The sequence below is a fragment of the Pseudophryne corroboree genome, chromosome 1, assembly GCF_028390025.1.
Source record: "Pseudophryne corroboree isolate aPseCor3 chromosome 1, aPseCor3.hap2, whole genome shotgun sequence".
NCBI classification, from domain to species: domain Eukaryota; kingdom Metazoa; phylum Chordata; class Amphibia; order Anura; family Myobatrachidae; genus Pseudophryne; species Pseudophryne corroboree.
This window is the reverse complement of record NC_086444.1, coordinates 984,297,052-984,319,227: the sequence shown is the minus strand read 5'-3', so window position 1 is coordinate 984,319,227 and position 22,176 is coordinate 984,297,052. Positions and strand designations below refer to the sequence as shown.

General features: G+C 44.9%; 1 protein-coding gene across 2 annotated transcripts in view; it reads right to left on the bottom strand.

Moving 5' to 3' along the window:
* The window catches only part of LRBA (LPS responsive beige-like anchor protein), a 1,108,277-nt gene that overhangs the window by 802,973 nt on the left and 283,128 nt on the right, over positions 1-22,176 (bottom strand). For both annotated transcript variants that reach the window (XM_063920568.1, XM_063920569.1), the window contains exons 22-24: positions 12,058-13,173; positions 11,393-11,568; positions 618-771 (exon numbers count right to left, since the gene is read on the bottom strand). In XM_063920568.1, the coding sequence (XP_063776638.1) occupies positions 618-771; positions 11,393-11,568; positions 12,058-13,173 (1,446 nt within the window). The remainder of the gene's footprint in view (positions 1-617; positions 772-11,392; positions 11,569-12,057; positions 13,174-22,176) is intronic.

Genomic DNA, 22,176 nt, shown 5'->3' with positions numbered 1-22,176 from the left:
TGCGTGTGCTCATTTATACTGCACACATACTCCCACACAAGGCCTGACTCGCACGCAATGCCAATGTTGACAGAGCTGAGCAATTATCCGGTAATGCACGTGGGGGAAAATCCCTAAAAGCTCCTACGGTTTAATCTACGCACATAGTCAATGTTGCCATTGAGACACACAGTATCAGAAAGGGTTTGGGGTGATCCTGGGCGGTGACTAGTAGGAGGCTAAACAGACACACTGAATTCGTCTGTCTTATGGGACTGTCAAAGGTGCGTTTGCGTATTCAGAGGCTCGTTTAGTTTGGAGGCCATATTCAGATGGTAAATCTTCACCTGCCACAGGGCTGGTACAAGTATCAACGGTGCGACCGATGTTGGTATCTAAAGAGGCACCTGGTGGTATTACAGCGTGTATGGATGCTGACAGTGGGCGTCTCAGTCCTTGCGCATATATATGCACGGATGTACACCAGGGAACGAGTTTGTAGCGGAATCTGCATTAAATCTCAGGCGTGTAACCGCCAACAGGACAGAGCCACCTCTGAACCCGCCCCCTTGTGGTTAACTTGTAGAGCAAAGAAGAATTTGTTCAAAGCCAAATGCATAATAAAGAGCATTACTCACCGTAGCCGAAGTTGCTGCAGAAAGTAGTGGTAGTATACCACCACAAGCCATTATCATGTTGTCAGTAATTTGAGAAATGAGGTGGATTGTATTGTGTACAAAAATTACATTATCACTGCTGTTCACGAAGTCCATTATAGTCTTTGTAGAGTGGCTACAAAAAAACAAAAAACAATTAGAAAAAAAAAAAAAAAAGTGTCTAGCGAAAAAAATAAGATTTTACTCACCGGTAAATCTATTTCTCGTAGTCCGTAGTGGATGCTGGGAACTCCGTAAGGACCATGGGGAATAGACGGGCTCCGCAGGAGACTGGGCACTCTAAAAGAAAGATTAGGTACTATCTGGTGTGCACTGGCTCCTCCCACTATGACCCTCCTCCAGACCTCAGTTAGGATACTGTGCTCGGAAGAGCTGACACAATAAGGAAGGATTTTGAATCCCGGGTAAGACTCATACCAGCCACACCAATCACACCGTATAACTCGTGATACTATACCCAATTAACAGTATGAAATATAACTGAGCCTCTCAACAGATGGCTCAACAATAACCCTTAGTTAGGCAATAACTACATACAAGTATTGCAGACAATCCGCACTTGGGATGGGCGCCCAGCATCCACTATGGACTACGAGAAATAGATTTACCGGTGAGTAAAATCTTATTTTCTCTGACGTCCTAGTGGATGCTGGGAACTCCGTAAGGACCATGGGGATTATACCAAAGCTCCAAAACGGGCGGGAGAGTGCGGATGACTCTGCAGCACCGAATGAGAGAACTCAAGGTCCTCCTCAGCCAGGGTATCAAATTTGTAGAATTTAGCAAACGTGTTTGACCCTGACCAAGTTGCAGCTCGGCAAAGTTGTAAAGCCGAGACCCCTCAGGCAGCCGCCCAAGATGAGCCCACTTTCCTCGTGGAATGGGCTTTTACTGATTTAGGATGCGGCAATCCAGCCGCAGAATGCTCCAGCTGAATTGTGCTACAAATTCAGCGAGCAATAGTCTGCTTAGAAGCAGGAGCACCTATTTTGTTGGGTGCCTACAGGATTTAAAAAAAAGGGAGTCAGTTTTCCTGACTCCAGCCGTCCTGGAAATATAAATTTTTAAGGCCCTGACTACGTCCAGTAACTTGGAATCTTCCAAGTCCCTAGTAGCCGCAGGCACTACAATAGGTTGGTTCAAGTGAAAAGCTGATACCACCTTAGGGAGAAACTGGGGACGAGTCCTCAATTCTGCCCTATCCATATGGAAAATCAGATAAGGGCTTTTACATGACAAAGCCACCAATTCTGACACACGCCTGGCCGAAGCCAAGGCCAATAACATGACCACTTTCCACGTGAGATATTTCAAATCCACAGTTTTAAGTGGCTCAAACCAATGTGATTTTAGGAAACTCAACACCACGTTGAGATCCCAAGGTGCCACAGGAGGCACAAAAGGGGGCTGAATATGTAGCACTCCCTTTACAAATGTCTGAACTCCAGGCAGTGAAGCCAGTTCTTTCTGGAAGAAAATCGACAGAGCCGAAATCTGGACCTTAATGGAACCCAAGTTTAGGCCCATAGTCACTCCTGACTGTAGGAAGTGCAGAAAACGACCCAGCTGAAATTCCTCTGTTGGGGCCTTCCTGGCCTCACACCACGCAACATATTTTCGCCAAATACGGTGATAATGGTTTGCGGTTACTTCTTTCCTGGCTTTTATCAGCGTAGGAATGACTTCCTCCGGAATGCCCTTTTCCTTTAGGATCCGGAATTCAAACGCCATGCCGTCAAACGCAGCCGCGGTAAGTCTTGGAACAGACAGGGCCCCTGCTGTAGCAGATCCTGTCTGAGCGGTAGAGGCCATGGGTCCTCTGATATCATTTCTTGAAGTTCTGGGTACCAAGCTCTTCTTGGCCAATCCGGAACCACGAGTATCGTTCTTACTCCTCGTTTTCTTATTATTCTCAGTACCTTTGGTATGAGAGGCAGAGGAGGGAATACATAAACCGACTGGTACATCCACGGTGTCACTAGAGCGTTCACAGCTATTGCCTGAGGGTCCCTTGACCTGGCGCAATATCTCGTTTTCTGTTTAGGCGGGACGCCATCATGTCCACCTGTGGCCTTTCCCAACGGTTTACCAACAGTTGGAAGACTTCTGGATGAAGTCCCCACTCTCCCGGGTGTAGGTCGTGTCTGCTGAGGAAGTCTGCTTCCCAGTTGTCCACTCCCGGAATGAACACTGCTGACAGTGCTAGGACGTGATTTCCCGCCCATCGGAGAATCCTTGTGGCTTCTGCCATTGCCATCCTGCTTCTTGTGCCGCCCTGTCGGTTTACATGGGCGACTGCCGTGATGTTGTCTGATTGGATCAGTACCGGCTGGTTTTGAAGCAGAGGCCTTGCCAGACTTAGGGCATTGTAAATGGCCCTCAGTTCCAGAATATTTATGTGTAGGGACGACTCCTGACTTGACCAAAGTCCTTAGAAATTTCTTCCCTGTGTGACTGCCCCCCAGCCTCGAAGGCTGGCATCCGTGGTTACCAGGACCCAGTCCTGTATGCCGAATCTGCGGCCCTCTTGAAGATGAGCACTCTGCAGCCACCACAGTAGAGATACCCTGGTCCTTGGAGACAGGGTTATCAGCCGATGCATCTGAAGATGCGATCCCGACCACTTGTCCAAGAGGTCCCACTGAAAGGTTCTTGCATGGAACCTGCCGAATGGAATTTGCTTCGTAAGAAGCTACCATTTTTCCCAGGACTCGTGTGCAGTGATGCACCGATACCTGTTTTGGTTTCAGGAGGTCTCTGACTAGAGATGACAGCTCCTTGGCTTTCTCCTGCGGGAGAAACACTTTTTTCTGTTCTGTGTCCAGAACCATCCCCAGGAACAGTAGGCGTGTGGTAGGAACCAGCTGTGACTTTGGAATGTTTAGAATCCATCCGTGCTGTTGTAGCACTTCCCGAGATAGTGCTACTCCGACCAACAACTGCTCCTTGGACCTCGCCTTTATAAGGAGATCGTCCAAGTACGGGATAATTAAAAATCCCTTTTTTCGAAGGAGTATCATAATTTCTGCCATTACCTTGGTAAAGACCCTCGGTGCCGTGGACAGTCCAAACGGCAGTGTTTGGAATTGGTAATGGCAATCCTGTACCACAAATCTGAGGTACTCCTGGTGAGGATGGTAAATGGGGACATGTAGGTAAGCATCCTTGATGTCCAGGGATACCATGTAATCCCCCTCCTCTAGGCTTGCAATAACCGCCCTGAGCGATTCCATCTTGAACTTGAATTTTTTTATGTATGTGTTCAAGGATTTCGAATTTAAAATGGGTCTCACCGAACCGTCCGGTTTCGGTACCACAAACAGTGTGGAATAGTAACCCCCGTCCTTGTTGAAGTAGGGGCACCTTGACCATCACCTGCTGGGAATACAGCTTGTGAATTGCCTCTAGCACAGCCTCCCTGCCTGAGGGAGTTGTCGGCAAGGCAGATATGAGGAAACGGCGGGGGGGAGACGCCTCGAATTCCAGCTTGTACCCCTGAGATACTACTTGAAGGATCCAGGGATCCACCTGTGAGCGAGCCCACTGATCACTGAAATTTTTGAGGCGGTCCCCCACCGTACCTGGCTACGCCTGTGGAGCCCCCGCGTCATGCGGTGGACTCAGAGGAAGCGGGGGAAGAATTTTGATTCTGGGAACTGGCTGACTGGTGCAGCTTTTTCCCTCTTCCCTCGTCTCTGTGCAGAAAGGAAGCGCCTTTGACCCGCTTGCTTTTCTGAAGCCGAAAGGACTGTACCTGATAATACAGTGCTTTCTTAGGCTGTGAGGAAACCGGAGGTAAAAATTTTTCTTCCCAGCTGTTGCTGTGGATATGAGGTCCCAGAGACCATCCCCAAACAATTCCTCACCCTTATAAGGCTATATGTGCCTTTTAAAGTCAGCATCACCTGTCCAGTGTCGGGTCTCTAATACCCTCTTGACAGAATGGACATTGCATTAATTCTGGATGCCAGCCGGCAAAATATCCCTCTGTGCATCCCTCATATATAAGACGACGTCTTTAATATGCTCTTATTCGCAAAATAGTATCCCTGTTTGACAGGGTCACAGACCACGCTGCAGCAGCACTATCTGCAGGTCTCAGTCTAGTACCTGAGTGTGTAAATACAGACTTCAGGATAGCCTCCTGCTTTTTATCAGCAGGTACCTTCAAAGTGGCCGTATCCTAAGACAACAGTGCCACCTTTTTTGACAAACGTGTGAGCGCCTTATCCACCCTAGGGGATATCTCCCAGCGTAACTTATCCTCTGGCGGGAAAGGGTACGCCATCAGTAACTTTTTAGAAATTACCAGTTTCTTATCGGGGGAACCCACGCTTTTTCACACTTCATTCACTCATTTGATGGGGGAACAAAACACTGCCTGCTTTTTCTCCCCAAACATAAAACCCTTTTTTAGTGGTACTTGGGTTAATGTCAGAAATGTGTAACACATTTTTTATTGCCGGGATCATGTAACGGATGTTCCTAGTGGATTGTGTATATGTCTCAACCTCATCGACACTGGAGTCAGACTCCGTGTCGACATCTGTGTCTGCCATCTGAGGGAGCGGGCGTTTATGAGCCCCTGATGGCCTTTGAGACGCCTAGGCAGGCGCGGGCTGAGAAGCCGGCTGTCCCACAGCTGTTACGTCATCCAGCCTTTTATGTAAGGAGTTGACACTGTCGGTTTATACCTTCCACCTATCCATCCACTCTGGTGTCGGCCCCACAGGGGGCGACATCACATTTATCGGCATCTGCTCTGCCACCACATAAGCCTCCTCATCAAACGTGTCGACACAGCCGTACCGACACACCGCACACACACAGGGAATGCTCTGACTGAGGACAGGACCCCACACAGCCCTTTGGGGAGACAGAGAGAGAGTATGCCAGCACACACCAGAGCGCTATATAATTTAGGGATTAACACTATATTGAGTGAATTTTTCCCAATAGCTGCTTGTATATACAATATTGCGCCTAAATTTAGTGCCCCCCCCTCTCTTTTTAACCCTTTGAGCCTGCAAACTACAGGGGAGAGCCTGGGGAGCTGTCTTCCAGCTGCACTGTGAAGAGAAAATGGCGCCAGTGTGCTGAGGGAGATAGCTCCGCCCCTTTTTCGCGGACTTTTCTCCCGCTTTTTTATGGATTCTGGCAGGGGTATTTATCACATATATAGCCTCTGGGGCTATATATTGTGATTATTTTGCCAGCCAAGGTGTTTTTATTGCTGCTCAGGGCGCCCCCCCCCAGCGCCCTGCTCCCATCAGTGACCGGAGTGTGAGGTGTACATGAGGAGCAATGGCGCACAGCTGCAGTGCTGTGCGCTACCTTGGTGAAGACTGAAGTCTTCTGCCGCCGATTTTCCGGACCATCTTCGTGCTTCTGGCTCTGTAAGGGGGACGGCGGCGCGGCTCCGGGAACGAACACCAAGGACGGGTCCTGCGGTCGATCCCTCTGGAGCTAATGGTGTCCAGAAGCGTAAGAAGCCCAAGCTAGCTGCAAGCAGGTAGGTTCGCTTCTTCTCCCCTTAGTCCCTCGATGCAGTGAGCCTGTTGCCAGCAGGTCTCACTGTAAAATAAAAAACCTAAAATAAACTTTCTTTCTAGGAGCTCAGGAGAGGCCCTAGTGTGCATCCAGCTCGGCCGGGCACAGAAATCTAACTGAGGTCTGGAGGAGGGTCATAGTGGGAGGAGCCAGTGCACACCAGATAGTACCTAATCTTTCTTTTAGAGTGCCCAGTCTCCTGCGGAGCCCGTCTATTCCCCATGGTCCTTACGGAGTTCCCAGCATCCACTAGGACGTCAGAGAAAAGAAAAACAGGGTTTTCATAATTACCTGCCTAAACTGCTGGGCACAAAGCCACCAAAACATTACACTCACTTTTAAAATATGTGAGCTATGAACAGGTTAAATTGCACATCACTATATCACATTAAACTATATGGGGGGATATTCAGTAAGCCGCAGTAACCTACCACAGATAATTGACCCTCGCACGAATATTCAATTGATTGTCCCCGATGCTGGCAGTTATCGGGGATTCTGTGTCGCATTCCTGAGGAATGCAATACAAAATACGCGATAACCAGCCCTACCTGACCCGCTTTATTTTGCAAAAACACATAGGATCTGGGATAAGTGCCTGGACCTATGTGTTTTCATGAGAAAATGTGAATACTTTTGCATGAAATAACGGGGTATAACTGAATTGCCCGATTGCATTAATACCTCTTTTTTTTGTGCAAAAATTTACAGCCTATGATTGAATATCCCCCCCTATATAGGGGTCAGCAGATTTAGATATCTGTCTACCCATTGTTTTTAGAGGGAACAGAGAGCATGGCCAGCATGCCCAGATACCGTTTTAGTACGGTCTAACAGCAACATCTTGGCAGGGCATGCTAACAGGTGTAGTTCCACAGCAGCTGGAGTGCCACAAATTACCGACCCTAGTTAAAACAGAGTATTTGGTAAACATTCATTTGATATCTCACTAGGTGGGATAAAAGAAAGGTTAGGTAGGCTTAGTATTTAGGATTTTACATAAGGTAACCAATTCTAATGATTTATAGTCTTCAGTCTGGATGTGTGCACTAATGTTCCTACTGTGAGAATGCTCTGTCCCATATCTAAGTGGAAGCATCATTTTCAAACATTTTATTAAATATTTTGCGTTTGTTTTCTTATGAACAATATATTCAACAATCAATGTAATGCCTATGCTGGTCACCCCCGATAACAGAGGCTGCACATATTATTGCTTGCCATTTATCGTTCACTGACCAAAAATTATATTTTCTTAGCATCCCCCCCAAAAAATTACACCTTTAAGGACATTACTTCTATTAATTGTGTATAAAGGCAGCACATGTATGGCTATTTCTACACTATGTAGACAAAAGTAATTGGAGAAGAAAACAACAAAAAACTGCTGTATAGCGCCTCAAATCTAGTGATGTAGCAAGTAATTAATTATAATTAAATTTGCTCTGACACCTGCGCTGCCGTAAAACACTGTGTGGGTGTGTTTAGTTAAGAACAAATATGGAAAAAAGGAGAGAATGGCTGCGCAATGTGTTAGGGCAAAGCAAAAATAAGAGCTGACGTGTAAGCAATAAAAAAAGTTTATTATACTAGTGGCATTGAATTATCACATTAAAAGTCAATTATATATTTACAAAAAATAAAATAAAGATTATACCAAAGTTTGGATGTTAAAACACCTTGATATTGAAGGTATATGAGCTGGAGGTTAACACCTTCAGTGATGATGAGACAATGTGTCCAGTTTCAATCTCCATATAATGTATCCACAGTCAAATAAGCGGCCAATCAGTTAATGGCTGATATAGGAGTGCCGTAATTAACAGTCTCAATATGGCAAATTGAAAGCGGTTGCCTGACAAATAAGTGTGTACCTCTCCGTGGGCTGGTCCAAACTGAGCGTCCTCGGTTGTGTAGTCCTGCAATGCCCACTACTTGCTATGCAGCGGAGAGGTGATCGTACTGACGCCGGGTGGGTATGTTAAGTTGTCAGCAGCGTGCTGGTAAAAGCTGCCGGCGGCAGTGAAGTAAAGTCGGAGTGTGGAACCAATGTGGAGATAGCTCAATCAGCAACTTGATACCTTTACGGATACCAGGATCAAGGTGTATAAGGAGGCGGGGTCCTGACGCGTTTCGTCACATACCATGTGACTTTATCAAAGTCCTTTGATAAAGTCACATGGTATGTGACGAAACGCAATTTGCCATATTGAGACTGTTAATTACGGCACTCCTATATCAGCCATTAACTTTTTCCAAAAGTGATTGGACACTGACAGCAAATCATACTTGCCTACTCTCCCGGAATGGCCGGGAGGCTCCCGAAAATCGTCTGGCACTCCCAGGCTTGCGGGAGAGTGGTCCAGTCTCCCGGCCAGCCGCTGTCAACCCACACCACCTATCCCAGACCCCTCACCCCCGCATTGCCAAGCAACTCTCCCCCCCCCCCCCCAAGCCACTGCTGAATTTGCGCTGAATCGAGTCATCGTAGCCTTGCCCCCTGCGTGGCTATGGTGACGTAACCATGTGGCCACACCCCTGGATCCACCCCATGCAAGTGTCATCAAGTCCCGCCACGCCCCTCCCTGTGCCAACCTGGCTGCCCCCTCACGCATGGGGCAGCCAAAATATCAGCAAGCATGCAGCAAATAGATCGAGATTTTATTGACGTTAGTGCTTTGTAGGTCCATCACGTGAAGGGAATATTGTAGCCACCCTACTTGGCAAACTGTCCACAAGGTCCTGGACAAGAGCAGGTCATATGTTTTGCCATTCAGCCTTATGTACAGGGACCAACTGTGAGACTGAAGAAGGTCGAGTCAGCCTAGAACGCCTAGGCTGACTCGACCTTCTTCAGTCTCACAGTTGGTCCCTGTACATAAGGCTGAATGGCAAAACATATGACCTGCTGTTGTCCAGGACCTTGCTCTAATTCGTCCCAGAGGTTCTCAGCGGGGTTAAGATCTGAATTCTGAGCTGACCAGTCCATCCGGGTTACAGAACGTTCTCTGGAAACATGACGATGCGCAGCCTATGATGATCTCCTTTTCAAACTCTGTTGGCTCCTTCCAGCAAGCCATTTTGTTAGCAAGTGATCTAATCCATGCCTTTCTACCCATTTTATACCTCAACAAACACGTGTCTGCTACAGGAGCACACCATTTCGCTGGCTCGCGATGGGGGAGGTCCAATCACTTTTGTCTATATAGTGTATATGATAAAAAGGAAAATTAGCATGTCTCATTCCACAATCCAAGGCAATTTACAAATCCTCAGATTTTATGTGGGAATACTATGTTATAGCAGGTAGAATGTAATAGCTGACCTTTATAAAAAAAAAAAAAAAAAAAAAAAAGATTATACTGCAACTTATTTGCTTGTGACTCCTGTTACCCAACCTCAACTAACACATTAATAGTTGTTTTATATAAATCTATACAGGTGTGATATGCTTTACTGGAGGTCGGGATGCTGGTGTGCAAAAGACCAACACCAGCATCCCAATGCTGAGAATCCAGACAGGGGATGGGAAAGTATACTTACCTTCCCCCACTAACCCCATAATCCTAAGCAGTCTAACCACAACCCTCACCAGTGGTGCCTGCACCTAACCTTCCCACCCCCTCCCCCACAGGGTAACACTAACACTGGGCGGCATACTTATGTTCTGGATGCCTGGTGTTGGGATTCCCGCGTCATATTTCATCCACTGCCCGAGTTCCCACGCCATAATTCTGCTCGCGCAATGGGATTCCGGCACCGGGATTTGGAGTGCCGGCATTCCAACTATACACATAAAGCTTAAGATCATTTGATCATACTTCTCCAACGGTAAGGCAGATCTTCACAAAAGATGAACAAGATTTCATATTATTTCATGGGGTACCTTATGGTGGTGCTTTTTTGCCTTTTGGCAAAGAGCAGGTATAGATGTCTATGTATGCTGTGGGGTTAAAAGGTGTGCCCTAGTTGGCTATGGGCCATCACCTGTTCCTCTGATCAAGAGGCCAGCTGCCTGAAACTTGAGGTGCTATGTGCCCGTAGTGCTGCTTGAAAATGCACATGTTATGGACACTTATGGGATGCCCCCTCCCACAGTCTCCTGAGGCGCTCTCCTTCTGGGGTGAGCTAAAGAATAAGTTCCCCAAGGGGAGCTTCGGACAACCCTGGGGAGAAATGCGCTACCCCAAGCCTTGCGGCAGAGAGAAACCTGAAGAGATCCTTGTCCCCTAAGGGGCCTTTAGGCTCCAGAATTCAGGGATTCAAGCTTTGACAAAGGGGTCCCGAAGATTTTATTTCCCCTTATTGGTGCCTTTTGGCTCCAAGGGGATGGGGACAAACAGGGCCCACCACCTTTTGGAAAGGGTCTGAAGAACCTAGCCTCCAGCACAGTTTTTGCACTGCACAGGATGAACTGTAGCACACACTTCAAGCTTCATGAAAGAAAAAGAAAGAAATCTATAATGGCATATTAATTTGCCATACTTTTCTTTGGACAGATATAGTTTAATACAGGAGTAATTTAATTACTCAAAAAAAAAAAAAAGTTATAGTGACCACTTCTGCCAAGTAATTTAATAGTTACTGAAGAGTATAGGACTGTACGGTAATTAAATAAATGCAACACATTTCACTGTCATGTATTCGCCAGTTACTAATAACGTACAATGCTGCTTATCTTCACCCCTGCTTTACCGCTATTAGTTATTACTCCTCACCTATCGCTGGCCTGTACTGTACCACTATCAATAAAATTAGTATTATACTATGTGTTGCTTACTTACACACAGATCAACTTAACTTCACTATGCAGCTAGATTTTACTCTGTTTTGAATAAAACTTTGTTTTCAGAACAGAGAACAAACACTGCTGTGCAGGTCTTTGTTTAGTTTGTTTATTTTTCTTTGGTTTTGGTTAACAATTCATTGGTTTTCTACTCCTGCGGTTTAGTATTTGTTTTCTGCAAGAGAGAGATCGGGCACATATTCAAAGATGCATGAGGCTAATCCTGTGGAGTACTTGGGAAAGAAGTAATGTCATTGATGCCTGTATATGCCTTACTGCGATCACTGAAATTTATATACGTATTTATTTTGAAACATTTCTATCAACTCCAAAACCCTATTTAGGAATACAGTGATCGAGAAATGCATTTGTGGTTTTAAATTAATGGTAGAAAACGAACCTTCGCCACATTTGGATATCAGTTTCAATGGAAAATAGTAGGTCTGTTAGTAGTCGCTGGTGCATCATTGACCATTTGAACTCAGGGATACGAAACATTGTTGATCTTGAGTCTCTTCTTTGTCCATCAGATGGAAACACTCGTTCTCCTTCATGTGCAATTGGCTGCTTTACAGGCTAGTCAAAAGCAAAACATAGAAATAAAGTAAAAATAAATATGCACTATATAAAACCCACAAATGCAATGGTTTTCATAGAAGGAAAAAGCTTTTCCAGTGTTTAAAATCAAGTTTCGCATGCAAAATATTTGACATACAAGTTACTCCTCTACATGAAAAGGCCTGCATAAGACAGACTTACAAAGAAACCAGAAGCATTACAATAAATGAAGTGCATGCATCCATTTTGTTGAGACACTACACAAACAATGACCTTTTAATGTATGTTAGTGGTACATGTATGCATTTCGCAGGTATCCATTAAGTTAAAAGTACATTTCGTTAAGTCCTGCTCCACACAAAAACCACATTCTAGTAAAAATCCAGTTCAAAAGTGGGTACGATCGGGAACACGGACCAGAAAAGGACTATAAAAATGGATACTAGCAAACCCTTGAAGCTTGGCTAAAAAGCATGACTGTAGGGAATAGAAGTGCATTGTAAATACCTCAGGTGCAGGTCTTGGAGTGTGGTCTGGCTCGCAGCTGGCACTGGCTTTTAGTTCCAATTTTTCAGTATCAGAAGCAATGCTTGACACATCAAGCTTAGCAATTTTCTTATCAAAATTCTGAACATCTGAGGTGATGGTTGTGCTGGTGCTTAGATCTCCTGTGTCAACTGAACTGGGTGTGACAGCAGAAGCCATGTCCTTATCTACATTTACAGCACAAGCTTCAACATTTTCCTCTGGAGCAGGTGTGAGCTGAGAAACTTCTTGAGTAACAGTCTCATCTTGAGTAATTGTTTCTGTTGATAGATTGTTAGAATGTGCACTTGAGTCAACAGCTTCTGTACACACCTGTGTGCTCACTAACTCACTATTACTTTCTATGGGTTTTTCCTTCTCCTGTAAACTCAAGTTTTCACTCTGTTTTGAAAGCTCAGTCTCTGTTGCCAAGTCTTGACCGTCTACCACATTGATGTCCCCATTTACTTGGCCTTCCACCTTATCCAGCTTCTCGTCTATGCTGCTTAAAGAGTCAACACTCTCAATCGTATTGCAATTAGCACCTAGTGCAGAGTCCGCTCCTTCAGCCTGACCTTCATTGGAGAATGTGGTTACAGTCTCTCTACTGGTGGACTCCTTTGACTCACTTCCTGGAGACTCTGCTCCATCAGTAGAACTTTTTGTCTTACTTCCTGGAGCCTCTGCTCCATCAGTAGACCCCTTTGTCTCACTTCCTGGAGCCTCTGCTCCATCAGTGGACCCCTTTGACTCACTTCCTGGGGCCTCTGCATTGATTTTATTTTGATTATGTGATAACTCATCAGTCACAACATCTACTTCAGTTTCCGTTTCACTTTGCAGGTTTCCTACATGACTCTCCACACTCTCTTGCTTCTGTTCTGTGTCTGCTGTTACAACTACGCCTGGTTTTTCTATATTTGATGATGTTTCTGTCAGTTCCAAAGGTGGTGTTTGGGGTCTGGTATCGTATGGCCTGCTACACCCAGAGACTGTACGTATAGGACTTGATGGTCCAGGTCCTATTTCTCCATCCACGTGGTCTTCATAGTCCCTAAAGACTTGAGCCATGCTTTCCTTGTGCATTTCAAAAGTGACCTGAAAATAGATGTAAAAAAAAATATTCATTTTTGGTTTCTCTTAGACTGTTCTACTTTTTCCTCAGTTTTGCATCTTTGTTCACTTATGGTGTAACCAGATTGTTTGGCGCAGCCGAGTTGCAGTCAGTGCCGTACTAGACTGTGCTATTTGGCACAATTTGAGGATGTACTATGTGGACACATCTGTATGATTAAAAAAAACAAGCCTTAAGTAAAAATAGGATTTTAAATTACCTACCGGTGAATCCTTTTTCTCGTAGTCCGTAGAGGATACTGGGGATCCATTTAGTACCATGGGGTATAGACGGGTCCACTAGGAGCCATGGGCACTTTAAGAATTTGTTAGTATGGGTTGGCTTCTCCCTCTATGCCCCTCCTACCAGACTCAGTCTAGGAAACTGTGCCCGAGGAGACGGACATACTTTGAGAGAAGGATATAAAAGGATAGTGGTGAGATTCTGAACCAGCACACACAAACATGAGGAAAGCCAAGCTAACCAAACATGGAACAGGAACAGCAACAGCTGAACCAACAACAATACTTAACCAAGTAACAGTGCAGGACGACTGAAGCACTGGGCGGGCGCCCAGTATCGTCTACGGACTACGAGAAAAGGATTTACAGGCAGGTAATTAAAATCCTATTTTCGCTTGCGTCCTAGAGGATACTGGGAATCCATTTACTACCATGGAGAAGTACCAAAGCTCCCAAACCGGGTGGGAGAGAGCGGAGTGTTCGAACCCGACCAAGTAGCTACTCAGCAGAGCTGTAAGGCCGAGACACCGCGTGCAGCCGCCCAAGAAGAACCTACCGACCTAGTCGAGTGGGCCTGTACAGATATAGGATTCGGCAATCCTGCCGTGGAATAAGCATGCTGTATAGTGAGCCTGATCCAACGTGCAATGGACTATTTTGAAGCAGGACACTCGATCTTATTGGGATAGTAAAGAACAAACAGCGAGTCGGATTTCCTGTGACGAGCTGTTCTCTTCACATACACCTTCAAAGCCCTCACAACATCCAAAGATTTTGAAGTAACAGAGGTGTCGGTCACAACTCGAACCATAATTGGTTGCTTGATGTGAACCGCCGACACCACCTTATAAAGAAATTGCTGACAAGTCCTGAGTTCAGCTCTATCCTCATGGAAGATTAAATAAGGGCTTTGTAAGACAACATCCCCAGCTCCAACACACGTCTTGCAGAAGCCAAGGTCAACAGTGTGACAGTTTTCCACGTAAGATATTTTACGTCTACCTCCTTGAACGGTTCAAACCAGTCCGATTGGAAAAACTGCAGCACCAAATTGAGATCCCAAAGTAGTGTGGGAGGCACAAAGGGAGGCTGGATGTGCAGAACCCCTTTCAAGAACATCCGGACTTCAGGAAGAGACGCCAATGGTTTCTGAAAGAAAATGAACAAGTCCAAAATCTGGACTTTTATAGAGCCCAGAAGTAGGCCCACATCCACACCTGACTGCAGAAAAAGCAGGAAACGTCCCAGATGAAATTCCACCGCAGAATATTTTCTGCTCTCACAACAAGAGACTTATTTCTTCCAAATACGGAGGTAATGTTTAGACGTTACCCCGATCCTGGCTTGGATCATAGTCAAGATGACCTTGTCAGGAGTCCCTCTCCTGGCTAGAATCAGCCGTTCAACTTCCATGCTGTCAAACGTAGCCGTGGTAAGCCTTGATAGACGAACGTCCCCTGTTGCAGGAGATCCTCGCGAAGAGATAGATGTCACGGATCTTCCAGGAGTATCCTAAGAAGGTCTGCGTACCAGGCCCTTCTTGGCCAGTCCGGAGCAATGAGAATTGCTTGAACGTTTCCCTTTCTATTCTTTTGAGAATTCTTGGGATAAGAGGAAGTGGAGGGAACACATACACCATCTGATAAGACCCATGGAGTTGTCAGCGCGTCCACTACCACTGCCTGTGGGTCTCGATTGAGCTTCTCGTTGAGACGAGAGGCCATCATGTCGATTTGTGGACATCCCCATCGACGTGTCAAGCACCTGAACACCTCCGGGTGAAGATCACACTCCCCCGGGTGCAGGTCGTGTCTGCTGAGGAAGTCTGCTTCCCAGTTCTCTACTCCCGGAATGAAAACCGCCGACAACGCCGCAACGTGTTTTTCTGCCCAGAGGCGAATTTTTGATACCTCTGACATTGCTGCTCTGCTTTTCATTCCTCCCTGTCGGTTTATGTACGTTACTGCCGTCACATTGTCCGACTGAACCTGAATGGCCCGATTTTGAAGATATGAGGCCTGTAGAAGGGTATTGTATACAGCCCTGAGTTCCAGAATATTGATTGGAAGGATGACTTCCTGACTTGACCATCTTCCCTGAAACTGCACCACCCTGGGTGACCACTCCCCAACCTCTGAGGCTTGCAACTGTGGTTAGCAGAATCCAACCTCTGAGGCTTGCATCTGTGGTTAGCAGAATCCAATTCTGAATCCCGAACCTTTGGTCCTCGATTAGGTGAGAAGTCTTTTAGCCACCACAGAAGGGAAATTCTGGCCTTTGGCGACAGACGGATCCTCTGGCGCATGTGAAGATGCAATCCGGACCCCATTTGTCCAATAGATCCAGCTGAAAGGGCCTCACATGAAACCTTCCTTACTGAATCGCCTTGTAAGAGGCCACCATTTAATCCAGAAGGCGAATGCATAGATGCACCAATATCCGGGTTGGCTTCAGGACATCCCAAACCATCGACTTGAATACCAATGCCTTTTCCAATGGAAGAAAATAAAAAACTTTCTGTGACCAGTATCATTCCCAGAAATGGGAGCCTCAGAGTTGGTTCCAAATGAGATTTTGGGAGATTTAGAATCCACCCGTGATCCAAGAGTAGTTTGGTTGTGAGAGCAATGCTGCCCAACAACCTTTCCCTGGACGATGCCTTTGTCAGAAGATCGTCCAGGTCTGGAATTATGTTCACTCCCTGCTTGCGAAGGAGATACATCATCTCTGCCATCACCTTGGTGAACACCCTCGGTGCCTTGGAGAGACCAAATGGCAGGGCCTGGAACTGGGAGGGACAGTCCTGTACTGCAAAGTGTAGATAAGCCTGGTGAGGCGGCCATATCGGAATGTAAAGGTATGCATCCTTGATATACAGAGACACTAGGAATTCCCTCTTCTCCAGACCTGAGATCACCGCTCTCAGAGACTCCATCTTGAACTTGAACACTCGTAAGTACGGGTTCAATGATTTTAGATTCAAAATCGGTCTCACCGAACCGTCCGGTTTCGGTACTACAAACAAGTTGGAATAGTACCCCTTGTTTTGCAGATGAGGTGGAACTGGAACAATGACCTGAGTCTGTACCAGTTTTTGAATGGCATCCTGAAAAGTTATACTTGCCTCTTGTGAAGCTGGTAAGCCTGATTTGAAGAATCTGAGGTGGGAGCTCCTGAAACTCCAGTCTGTAGCCCTGGGAAATAAGATCTTTGACCCAGGGATCCTGGCATGATGTTGTCCAGATGTGACTGAAATTTCTTAGTCGGGCTCCCACCTGCCAATCTTCCAGGCCACGCGGTCCACCGTCATGCAGAAGGCTTTGAGGAAGCAGAACTGGAGCTCTCTGTTATTGAGAACCGGCAGTTGCTCGTTTGCATGGGTTTACCTCTAGCGCATCTGCTGGCAGTAGAAGATCCTCTGACTTTGCCTTTAAACTTGGCAGTCCGAAAGGACTGTAGGGTAGGTCTTGAGTAGGTCTTCGTGGTTGGGGGAGCTGCAGAAGGGAGATAATGTGGACTTACCCGCAGTAGCTTTGGAGATCCATTTGTCCATTTCATCTCCAAATAAGGCATCTCCTGTGAAGGGTAGGACTTCCACTTTCCTGGAGTCTGCGTCCGCAGTCCACTGGCGTAACCATAAGTCCCTGCGTGCTGATACTGCCATAGCAGTGGTGCATGCATTCAGCAAACCTACATCTTTTATGGCTTCACCATAAAATTCGCAGAGTCCTGTACATGCTGCAGGAGTAACCCCTAGATAAGGAATCCAAACCTTCAATAAGGTTACCTGACCATTTAGCAATGGCTTTAGTAATCCACGCACATGCTATAGTGGGTCTCTGAGCCACACCAGCAGCTGTGTACAAAGATTTGAGTGTAGTCTCAATCTTATGATCAGCTGTGTCTTTCAGGGAGGCTGCACCAGGGATGGGTAACACAATCTTTCGTGACAACCTGGACACAGATGCATCCACTATCGGTGGATATTCCCATTTTTTCCTATCCTCAGGAGGAAAAGGAAAAGATGAGAATAACATTTTAGGGATCTGAAATTTCTTATCAGGAGTAACCCCAGGTTCTTCAAACAGGGTATTCAATTCCTTTGACACAGGAAAAGTGACAGAGGACTTTTTTACATTAAAATAAGATTCCTCACACTCCTCTGTCACCTTATCAGGAATTTGTAGCACATCTCTGATAGCTTCTATAAGAGCCTGTATTCCCTGTGACAGAGTAGCATCTCCCCCTTCTGAAACCACCTCCCCCTCCTCCAAGTCTGACCCCTCAGCGTCAGAGTCAGACTGCAGGATATAGGCCAGAGAACGTTTTTGTGGACAAACGGCAAGGGACTGAGACGCTTGTTTGGGGACTGAGTATCTGTTCATAATCTCATCCACAGACTGTCTTAAGTATTGCGTCTCTTTCTCATTGCTTTGAGGGAAGCCAGCCACACTGGTTCAGCCCCGCTAGCCTGAGAAGGTGCACTACACTAAGTACATAGTAGTGAGCTCCCTGAGGAAGAGGAACACTCTGCCGAACATGAAAAACACTCTTTGCCTTACATATTGTAAATGTGATAGCATACACACACACACAGAGGAAAGGTTAAAAACACAATTAACCCACAAAGAGCCCTTCCAGGGAGACACAGAGGTATTTGGAGCCAGCACACCGCGCCCTTATTGCTAATGTCAAGCTTAGCCGGGTGGCAGACGAAGTACCTAGATTGGGGACTTGGTACACTAATAATGTGTAATAATGTGCGGTGTGACTCCAGATTACCCCAGCGTTACCAGGGGGTCATAGCAGGGGGGGAACCCTGCTATGACCCCCTGGTAACGCTGGGGTAATCTGGAGTCACACCGCAAGAGCTGCGCTCCCTGTCATTCAGCGTCTGTGTCCACTTCAGAGGAAAAATGGCGCTGGTGAGCTGCTGGATCCGCTCATAGTAAATCCTCCCCAATTCAATGGTGCATGGACTTCCCGCTTTTTTATACTGATGCTTAAAATGGAGACAGAACCGTTTTAAGGCTTTGTTTGCCAGTGTGGGTACTGTGTACAGTGTACTGAGACGCAGTTGTGTACCGAGTCTGGAGACGCAATCCGCCCCGGTTAGCAGCAGTGCATCTCCGTACCCTCATGCTGTCATAATTGTCGGCGACCCGCTAACCGGGACGCCGGCTTAGTACTCACCACTCTTCTTTATTCTGGCTCTGTTAGGGGTGGCGGCGTGCTGTGGAAATGTACGCTCGCCGTGGTGGGGCTTGCGAATAGTTCCCTCAGGAGCTAGTCTCCTATCAGCGGGGAACGGCCGTTCCCCCCCTAAGTCCCACGAAGCAGGCAGGCTGGTGCCATACAGTCCTGACAGAAAATAACAAACAGAAAAATAAATGCAGAAAACTTCAGGAGCTTCCATAAGCGTGTCCAGCTCCTCCGGGCACATTTTCTAAATTGAGTCTGGTAGGACGGCCATATAAGGGAGGCGCCAACCCACACTATCAAATTCTTAAAGTGCCCATGGCTCCTAGTGGACAGGTCTATACCCCATGGTACTAAATGGATCCCCAGTATCCTCTAGAACGTAAGAAAAATCATGTTTTTGAAAAACAAGGTGCTGTAAAATACCTTTGCTATCATATGTACACAAACAAGATTTAATTTTATCAGTAGCTGATTACCATGCCAGTATGGGTTTAAGGGGGGTACACACAGAGAGATGCGTGCTTAAAATCTAAGGAATCTGATTAGATTGCTTATAAGGGCCGTACTGACAGGGAAACATGGAGGGAGATGTGTGCTGAGCGATCTAGCACAGACTACTCAGCACACATCTATCCCCCACTCGGCACACAGCGCGATGTGGGGGGGTGCTCATTTCACCCAGCGGTGAAATGAGCGACCTGCTAGACTGTGCCTGAATGAAGGCCAATCTAGAACCGGCGACAGCGACACGCAGGACCGTGTATCGTTGTTGCCAGCACCCCTACACACGGAGCGTTGTGTTCTTAATTTCTAAGCAATCTAGTACAATTTCTAAGCAATCTGTACAAAAACCTCAGTCCAGGACAGATTGATACCTTAACTTAAATCTGTAACCAAATTAATCTGTGTTTCTGAATTGCACACTCAATCGAGCCATAGCCATGAATAAGCAATACGTTTGGGTGTATCTGCTACAAATTAGAATATTTATAACTGGTTACTATTGGATATTTGCAGTGTAAATTTTTATATTAAATAAAACCCCCTCACCCCTAATGTTTAGTTCATAAAAAATTGTAACTGCATACAGATCTTAAATCTGAATATCTCGGAGGGTGGAAACATGAATGAAACCTTGCAATTTTTTTATTTTTTATTTAAATATAAACAGTAAATTATATTTAAGGCTTATATTGATGCTCACTCATGTTTTAGTGTTTAGCCACGGAACATTCTCTTTACATGTGTAAACTGAAACTTGTGGGTTCTAAAAACACACCAAGCAATCTACAAACTAAACAACTGAAGTACTAATTGTGCATTGCTTTTTACAATAGTTTACTCACTTAAATTGCCTAGAAAAACCAATGCAAGCGCGGTTCTCATGAGCCACCAGACCACTTGCTTTTGCTATTAATAAGATCCTATATTGTTTTCAGAATGTCTACAGTCTATCATGCCAAGCAAAGAGTGCAACAGTTCTTCAGTATCAGAAAGGAGCAAGCCAGTATCTAGCTAGTTCATTTAATGGTTGTTATTCTTCTGTCACTTGCATGTATAATGGAAAAGCTGATAGTTGGCAATTAATTACTAGATTTTGTTCTAAATTAGCTGGCTAAAAGACCAGTCATTAATCTTCACTGTGATTGGAAAGTTAATCCATACATGTACACAATCTCAGAATAAATAGTTCCAGTCTACCAACTCCTGTGCTGCTTGTTTACAGTCAAATCTTTCCAAGGATAAACAAACAAATGCAAAAATTGAACACAACTCTTTTTTTCACATTTACCCATTTAAACACATGGAAATTAAATAGATTGGTGGAAGAAATAAAAAATCCTCTGAGCCCCAATTTAGTCAGGAATTTCAGAACAAGTATAGAAAGCTGCACAGCTTGTACAGAAATCAGCAGAGCTTGTTCTATAGAGAAACACAGGATCCTATTTTTTCACTGCTTAAACCAAAATTTAATTATAATAAAAATATCAAATTGATAAACATTTTGGGATATTTTAACGTTATAAATAAATTTTTAACGAAAACATATTTGTCTATTTCTTGTGAACGCCATCTTGCACAGAACATACTGCCTGCTGGTTACTGCTCTCTGGGCAGCTAAACATGTAGCACTTTATAGCCCATTAGCAGGCTGCAGTGGCCACAAGCTGCTTACTGTGTAGCTAAAAGAATGGAAGGTGTCATCACTAATAGTGCAGAACAGGGACCACACCAATACAAAAACCAACAGAACGGAAACAGAATCTTAAATTGTATTTTTGCAATATTTATTGCAAACGCTTTTTTAGTAAGTACAGAAAACCTCAGTTCTCACTATTACAAACACAATGCACGTCTAAATTAACTTAATAGGACATTTTGAGCTGGCATTAAAATTTGGGAAAACTTTATCTATAAATGTCCCACTGATCAGATTATCATTTGTTAATTTAATACTTCATCACAGAGAAGCTGGAAATTAAGTTTGACTACAAACGTTCCTAGCTGATATCAACAGTGAGGTCAAGAATGTGAAGATAGCAAGACCATACGTCAGTACAAGGCAAGTGAGAATGACACATTGTAAACTGTTGGTTTAAACTATTTGCTGTCCAATGCATTTGTCATTAAGCAATTATTTGTACAAGACTACAAATCTGGACTAAACTAATATATACACATACATACACACACATATATATATAATTTATTTTATTTTATTTTTTGGGGTTTTTTTTATGCCACAGAAAAATATACAAAGCTCTATACATATTTTTGCAAATATCCTTACTGCTTAGCATTTTGTTTAATAAGTCCATGAAACCCATTTTAAAATGATTTTGATTTAACAATGCAGCTACTATATGGCTTTAGACAAAATGTCTGTTAAAAAGAGTACAATTTATTGGGAAAAAAAACGCTACAGTAAAAAAAAAGGAGGGGGGGAAAAAGCTGTTCTCACGTAAGAGAAGAACATAAAAAGATTTTGCAACAAAAACAGTTTTGCTTAATGCCACAGGGGCACCTAGCTAGAAAGGACTGGAAATAATTGAGCTAGTCAAAGCTTTGCAGATGCTTGGGTAATGATAGCTCACTTAACTTCCCAACCTTATCCTACTGCTGGAACGCTCTCAACAATTCTGGGGCTATACACTAAACACAACTGTTCCTACATTCCACACATTGTACTGAAATCTGTTAACTTGCATGCTGTTTGCAAATGTCAAACAAAAAAGCTTCAATACGGCAGATAAAATGAAACAATCCATGTAGATACTGGATATTGAAGGGATGCATAAAATGTTTCCAGACTACTTCATATGGTTATCTTTGAGCTGTTCTAACCAGCGGTTTTCTTTTTTTTTTTCCCGCCCTTATTCCGATATGGTCAGATATGCCATCTTATTTTAAATTAGGTTTGTGGTTAAATACATAAATTTAAACACATTTCACGAGGGGACACATTTTAAAGGATGATCGTTAAATCTCCAACCAAAAGGCCGTCACTTGTATTTAACCAACAAGCAGTTCATGGAGCTTGGA